The sequence below is a fragment of the Rissa tridactyla genome, chromosome 1 (genome assembly GCF_028500815.1).
Source record: "Rissa tridactyla isolate bRisTri1 chromosome 1, bRisTri1.patW.cur.20221130, whole genome shotgun sequence".
Lineage (NCBI taxonomy): Eukaryota > Metazoa > Chordata > Aves > Charadriiformes > Laridae > Rissa > Rissa tridactyla.
The window spans coordinates 183,118,407-183,125,574 of record NC_071466.1 but is presented as its reverse complement, the minus strand read 5'-3'; the positions used below and the strand labels follow the sequence as shown (position 1 = coordinate 183,125,574).

General features: G+C 41.9%; 1 protein-coding gene across 4 annotated transcripts in view; it reads left to right on the top strand.

The window, feature by feature from the left end:
- Positions 1-38: 38 nt before the first annotated feature.
- MON2 (MON2 homolog, regulator of endosome-to-Golgi trafficking) overlaps positions 39-7,168 on the top strand; it is a 76,269-nt gene continuing 69,139 nt past the window's right edge. For all 4 annotated transcript variants that reach the window (XM_054199307.1, XM_054199304.1, XM_054199315.1 and 1 more), the window contains exon 1: positions 39-293. In XM_054199307.1, coding sequence (XP_054055282.1) covers positions 183-293 — 111 coding nt within the window. In that variant the 5' untranslated portion in view covers positions 39-182. The remainder of the gene's footprint in view (positions 294-7,168) is intronic.

The window sequence follows — 7,168 nt, the reverse complement described above, 5'->3', positions numbered from 1 at the left end:
CGGCGCCCGGGATTGTGGGAGCGGGGGGGCGGCGGCGGGGAAGGGGCCGAGGCCGGAGCTGACGGGTTCCGGTGTCGGGCGCAGACGTGTCGGCCGGGGCTCCGGAGCGAGAGGCGCTGCCCCTGCCCGCTCGGAACAGCGTCCGGCCCAGGGCCGGCTCGGCCCGGCCCGGCGGCGCCGCCATGTCCGGGACCAGCAGTCCCGAAGCCGTGAAGAAGCTGCTGGAAAACATGCAGGGAGACCTGCGGGGCCTCAGCCTGGAGTGCCGGAAAAAATTCCCCCCCGTCAAGGAGGTGAGGGGCGGGATGAGCCGGGGCGGGCCGGGCGGTGGGCGCTGCTGCGAAGGGGCCTCCCTGGCCGCGGGGCCCGGCCGGAGCGGAGGCGGCCGGCGGCGTCCCCTCAGCCCGGTGCCGCTCCCGCTGAGGTCCGTCCTCCATGGCCGCGGGTCGCCGAGCGCTGTCTGCGCCGAGACGGGGCTTTGCCGGTCGCGTTTGCTCGTGGGTCGTTGTTTTTAGTGCGGTAGCGAGGGAGGGGGGGCGGCCCGGGCCAGTTCACCTCAGGGGGCGGGGGCTGGGGAGAGAGATCATGTGTTGACAGGGGCAAAACGGGGGCAGCCCCTCTTAACCCCAGCCTCCTCCCGGGGCAGAAGCACCAGAGTTCGGCGTGGCTGTCTCGGCATCTCCTCCCGAAACCCGTCCCGGGGGCGCGGGGCCTCGCAGGTCTCCCGTGGGGTCTGTGTCCCACCCGCGCAAGGAGCCCACAGGCTCGCCAGAGCACGGCTCCCGAGTCAGGCTTCCTTATTTATTACTTAATTTCTTCCTTATTTCTCTGTCTGCCTGGCTGCGCGGGTCTCCGGTGATCGCTGGTGTACCCCGTCATGTTGGGGTTACGTGGCTTTCCCATGGGGTATGGTTACAACTGGGGAAGCTTGGAAGAGACGTAGGCTTAGGTTACCTTTTTCTCTCTTTTTAAAAATTCCATCAATAAACTCATGCCTGTAGGAGCGTTACATTTTATTTTTCCAACCTCGGTTTACTCGGTGTGTAGCTGGAGACTTCAGTAAGTCCTGATGAGCAGGATTGCTTGAACTGAATTTTTCTCTCTATTTTGAAGTATACATTTTAACTGTGTTTTTCTCTAGTGTGTTTACACAGTCAGTTTAACTTTTTGCCTATCAGTAGTTTGCCACTTTTTAAAAAATATTATTTCTACGCAATAGCGGGAGGAAAAATACTAATGTATTAACTCAGACTAAGATGCAGAACCAGCAGCAGGGAAAATAAGATAAAGACTCTGTCAGTTTGGAAGAAAGGAATTACGTATGTAATGTGACTTTAGTTCCAAACAAGTGATAGCATATTTAATGTTGTGTGAAGTATTATACACTTGAACAGATGAATTGAAGCTAATGAATCTGCTTGTTATGAAAGGCATGAAACGACACGCCGTAGGCATAGCGCATTATATATGATTGTAGGTTGCAGAGGAACGCCGGTGCGTTTGAGAAACTGTGTGTGGTCACAGAAAAACAAGAGAAAGTTGTGATCAGTTCAGAGAAATTTGTGTGTAGTCACATGTAAATAAGAAAAAGTTGTGGTGAGTTGAATAGAAATTTGTGTGTGTGTTTTGCAAGGAGGCGTGGGTACTGCTTCCACTTTCTCCTGTGTATTACTCTGTGACTCTGAGTAAGTTGTTTGGTCTCTGAACAAGTTTCCCCACTGTGTTAATGTTTACTTTATTCAAGATCTACAAAGGAGATGGGCAATGTAGTTCTTAAGTTAGCATTTTTAGTAATGCTTCATTGTATTTGCCATCCTAAAGGTTAGAGTAACTACTGCATGTGCTGTTCTTGATACTTGTTCAGCATATTTATCTTGTGTAAGTATGACTGCTTGTGTGGTGTTCCCTTTTACATCTCGACAACAACTTGCATAGCTTCATTAAAAACACTTAACAAAGTTTTTCACAGTTGTTTGGAGTTTGGGTAGGTTTATGAAATAAGGCTGGCAGGTGTTTATAAAGAGATGTGACTCTTTCTGCTATGAGTTGCGGGCTCTTACAGAGAGGTCTGAGGTGAGAGCAGTCCTACAGTAGGATGTATGATACAGTCGCAGGAAACGATCTTACTTCCTCGCTTCTGGAAGCCATTTTTTTTGTTGTTCTGGTTTTGAAGGACACGGGTCTCCTTTTCTGTCAAATTTCAACTGCTAAACAGGTATTTTAATCGCATGCATTTGGTCTGATTGTGATTAGATTTGGCTAGAGTGATCAGAGGAATGGCATGTTCTTCTTGCTGATTTGGAACAGCACCAGCTTTTTAAACCATGCTTAAACACAGGCTTTTTGAAACAAATTCCTACTACTTATACTCTCACTTTTTCACTTGCAGCGTAACTAGACTTATCCTCATTACTACCACTTATGTTGTAATTTATGAGTTTATCTTGCAGCTGATGTGTATGCTTCCATGTCACTTAATAAACTTATCATACTGTGATAAAGCTATTGAAAAACTCCTAGTCCAAAATTAATAGACCTGTATTGTAGTTGTTAGATTTGATAGGTACTTTATGAAGTAAGCTGCTTCTAAATAATCTTTTCAATTTCTGATGTAATCTAAAATTTTGCTCACACCTATTTGTTATCATCAGCCATTTCTAAAATGATTTGTCTATTCTGTTTTTTTGATTTTTATATTAATACTGTTAAAATTCTGCAAAATGAATATAGCTGATAGGTTTGCTGCTGATAAAAGTAGTAGTGTAGTTCTCAATTCTACTTGATGCTCAAATGATTAATTTGAGCAAATCCTGTTTTAATCAATACTTCAAGGAGTTAGAAAGCAGTATGATCAGAAAAATAGACCCTGGTTTGTTGGGTTTTTTTTTTAAATTAAATAGGGTTTTAGTTTTCACTACTTAAGATCTTTGTAATGCATATGTTATTACAAACTAATGCCATATCTATTAGGTACAGAGAGACCAAAGCGATATTAAATGATTCTTTGAACAGGCAGGTAGATAACACAGCTGAAGACCTTTATCTCTTTTTTTTTTTGGGGGGGGGGTGGGGGGGGTGGGGGGGGGGGGGGAGCATGGAGTGAAGGGGGATGGATGCAGCAGAAAAGGGGACAGCTGGCTGTGGGATCCTACAGACTGGGATTTAGACCTTATCCTCAGTTGGGAGCTGGAAGTAGGGTCTTAAACCCTTATTGGAAATGGAACTTGAACGCTTCACTGTTTTAAGCACTTTCATCTCATACGTTTTCTGTTACTTCTGAGTCTGTAAAGTTTTCTTAGTAGGTCACATTTATGTGGAAATCATGTAGTTGTGAGTCCAGTCACTTACAACTGGATTCTGAGGTTTTTGCTCACTCTGATAATCTGTTAAGAAACACTGAAATTACTGAGTTTCTCACAAAGTTAAATTTATGACACAAATATGTGGCAAACTTCCTTCGCTTTAGTTAGAGCTTTTAACTAAGAAATAGGAGAATGTGTTGTTGGCCCCAAAGCAATCCACACCTCATCTTTACTCTGTGTGACAAATAATACCCGAGTAAGATTTTCCTAGGTGGTGCTACTTAATGCATGGAGAATGGGAGCTGCGGAAAGAACCTGTGGGTTTGAAGTTGTGTTGCTGGTGATGTTTGGGGATTAACTACCTTGTTAGACTTATTTTTCTTAAGGGTGTGGGGAATACCAGTCACTGTTAGACTTCAGACCCATGTCTGTTTGTTGCTATGTGGTTTTTCTCTTTGATACTTCCTCAGATCATCACTGACTAGAGAGGTATACTAAACATGAAAGCTATATACTATGATCAAGGAGTGATTTGGTGGTTATGTTGGTGATATGTCAAAACTGTTTATATTGGCAGATGTGTGAATAATGATATTACTGAAAAATGTATTGGTATTTTCACAATATATTTCTGTTTCCCAGTTATAAAAACAGACACCAACCATGGCTGTCATAGGTCTCAGGGCAAGCGTAAATTAAACAGCATCTTTTGGAGCCTGAAATTACAGAGGATGAAGCAGTCTTTGGTACAGACATCAATGCTTATGTTATCTTGAGTAATCTGGCATTGCTTCTGGAAAACAATACTACTTGGTCATTATTCTGTTTGTAATATGGTGGGCTCTAAGCTTTGCTCTGTACTAGAGAGCATCGTAATGCTTCTAACTCTGGACTGAATTGCGTGGCACACGCATAGAGCTTTACAAACTTAAACTCCTAGCGACTGGAGTTTTTGATATCCTGTGCTGGGCATGTGGCAAGCTGGCGGTGCTCTCTTTAGGGAGCTGGAGTAAGAATTTTGTCTTATCACAAAATTGAAAATAGGTTTAGTGTGCTAAATAGGTTACCTGCTGCTTCTTATTACTGAATGAAGATATTGTTCTGTAAGTTGCATGTGATTTGGTTAGATAGTTTCACTGTGTAAGAAACCTTAGAAATACAAGGGGAAAATACTTATAATGAGCAGAAATAATGGAGTTAAAAGGGGAAATGCATATACCCAAAAAGTTCTTTTCAGCCTCAGTTCCAGTTGTATGTAACTCATTATTGTTTACACAAATCCAGCTCAAGAGTCTCAGCTTTCTAGGAGGCTTGTAGTCTCTATGTTGACTCAGTTTTTATTTTTTTTTCTTGACTTTTAAATAACAGTGAAAGCAAAATGAGCTTTGAAAAGCACATGAAAAAAATGAACTCTTACGCAGCTCCCTGCACAGCTACGGGCACGCTTGTGCTGGTAGGAGAGGGCAGGCAGGGACTGCATCCTCCCATGGCAGGATCTGCTTGGCCCGTCGTGGGACGGGGTGTGCCCTGCGCTTAGCAGTTGTGCAATGGATTGCAGGTTTCTATATGTTTTAGGATGTTTGCTGCTGCGGTAATTTGGAATAATAGGGCTGGAAAAGAAATAGTGTTCAGCTTCCCTCAGCCTGGAAGAGCAGCACAGTTTTAGCTTTGAATACTTTGGTCAGTTGAAGCACTCCCTTGAGGCTCCTGAAAGATAGCTTTTGATAGCCTCTCTGTACTGCTTCTTTTCCAGATCTTTGTTTGAAACAGCAGTATTGCTTTTGTTTAGCTATTTATTGAGTTGTGTATGCCTTTGACCTACAGACATATTTTTGAAACTGTATTGTAAATTAATTTGCTGTATCTAGGAAAGATAATAGAATCCAACTTTGCAGTCTTATTTTCCTTCTTTTATAAATAACTCTACTTGCAGGCCTTACAAAATTATTTGGGTAAAAGTTAAAGAATCCAGATTTGAGTGACTTCTGGACAAAGCAAACTTTAAATTATTCAATTACAGTAGGAGTGGTGTGGGCTGGGCTGAGCTGAGCCAAGGGACAGGATTTGCCCTTTCTGAGGGGCTATCCATTGTGTTCTGTGAACACAGGTTTTATTCATGTATTTCTTCCTTTGGAGTCCGCCCCTGTCAGCACCAAGTGACATACATGACAGTTTCATCCCCTTGGTTAAATCATTCTCATTTTGGAATGATACGCTGATCCTGAACACATCCTGGGGCTAATGCCAAAACATTAGTTGGGAAGCTTGTCCTTCCAGGCAACCTTCCTGATGTCATTGGGTAGCTGTATGAAACTAAGTATGAGAATGTATTGCGAAATTTAAACATATGTTAAAGATACAGATCAGTTAATTTAATTTATAATCTCAAAGTGATCTTTAGGATTCTTAAAGCAACTGGAAGGAACAGTTAAAAAAAAAAGTGTGAATATCAGCTGTTTGTTCTGTAGCAGTAACAACATTTCAGAAAATCTGTTGGATATAGTGCAGTACACAAATCAGAGAGGGCTAAGAAAGAAAACAACATGCTGAAATGCCTTGTGATTTGGGCATTTGAGTCACTTGATGTATTACTAGCATTGAATGGTTTGTGAGAGCTCTGCTTTCATGCTACTCTAGTGGTAAAAAGATGAGCCAAATCGACCTGGCAAACAAACCTTTGCACATAGACCATTTTCTGTAGGAGTAACCAAGGTTTTCAGTTTCCTGCTTTATTTTTTTGAATAAAATAGATTAAATAATTTTGACAGCCTACAGGGAACTTAACCTACACTGAACTTTCCAGGTTGGTTAATTTTCAGGTCTTTGCAGCATTAGTTCAGAAGGATGCAAATACTGTAGGGGTTTTTGTTTGCTTTAATGGGTATTCACTTAACTAATATTTTAAAGGTTCTTTTGAAATAGAGAGACTATGCTCTGTAAAATGCATATTGTCATAATTAGGCAGCTTGCACTCAAGCATGTGTTTTGTGCATGTGACTGGAGATTATTCTGTAGCATTCTTTAGTTGCCAGCCCGTAGCTGAGCTTGTAACTTGAAACAGGCAATCCCTAATATTTCCTTTTATAATTCCTGATTTTTACCAATCGCTGTGACTTCTAGCTTCATGTTTGGAATCCATTCTTTTTACAGTGTTTTTTTTTTATTCAATATTGATCTATGTACAGTAGTAGTTTTCAAAATTATGTTTTTAAAAGTGTACTGTTATGTTTCTAGGGGACCGTCATCTATTCAAATGTGCTCTAATTCAAGATTTATTATAAATCCCAAATTTCATGTAGTGATTTTAGTCTTTGGTAAGAAATGTCATGTGTTCAAAAATGATTCACATCATGCACATAGATCCAATTTCTCCATCAAGTAAGACCTTGCAATTTAATGAATGAAAAAAATGACTAAAATTTTCTGTATCTCAGTCTGTCTGTAAACTTCTCAAGTTAGGTTCCAGTGCAGGATTAAGGTGTCTAAATTCCCTTCATTGATTGTGCAGGCTCGGTTTGTTATGGAAATACTGTCAATAGAGCTGAATAGAGCTATTCAAAGGATCTTTTTGCCAGGGGACTGAGTCATTCTGTCACCTACACGTTAGGTATCTTTACCACTTGAGATACATTAATGTTTCTTCCTTGGCTTCCAGCAGCTGGTCCAGAAGAGCGTGAGGTCTTCTACTGTCTGCACGTGGTTGTCTTGCATACAGAGGCATAAGGTTAGACCTCTGTATTGAGCCCTACCAGCAAGTCAGCTGAATTAGCTTAAGGAGAGGCTTTAAGAATTAAGGCACATTCAGTAGAGACTAAATCTCCGTTGTAATGGGAGTCTAAATATTTAAATTTGTGGATCTTAATCTC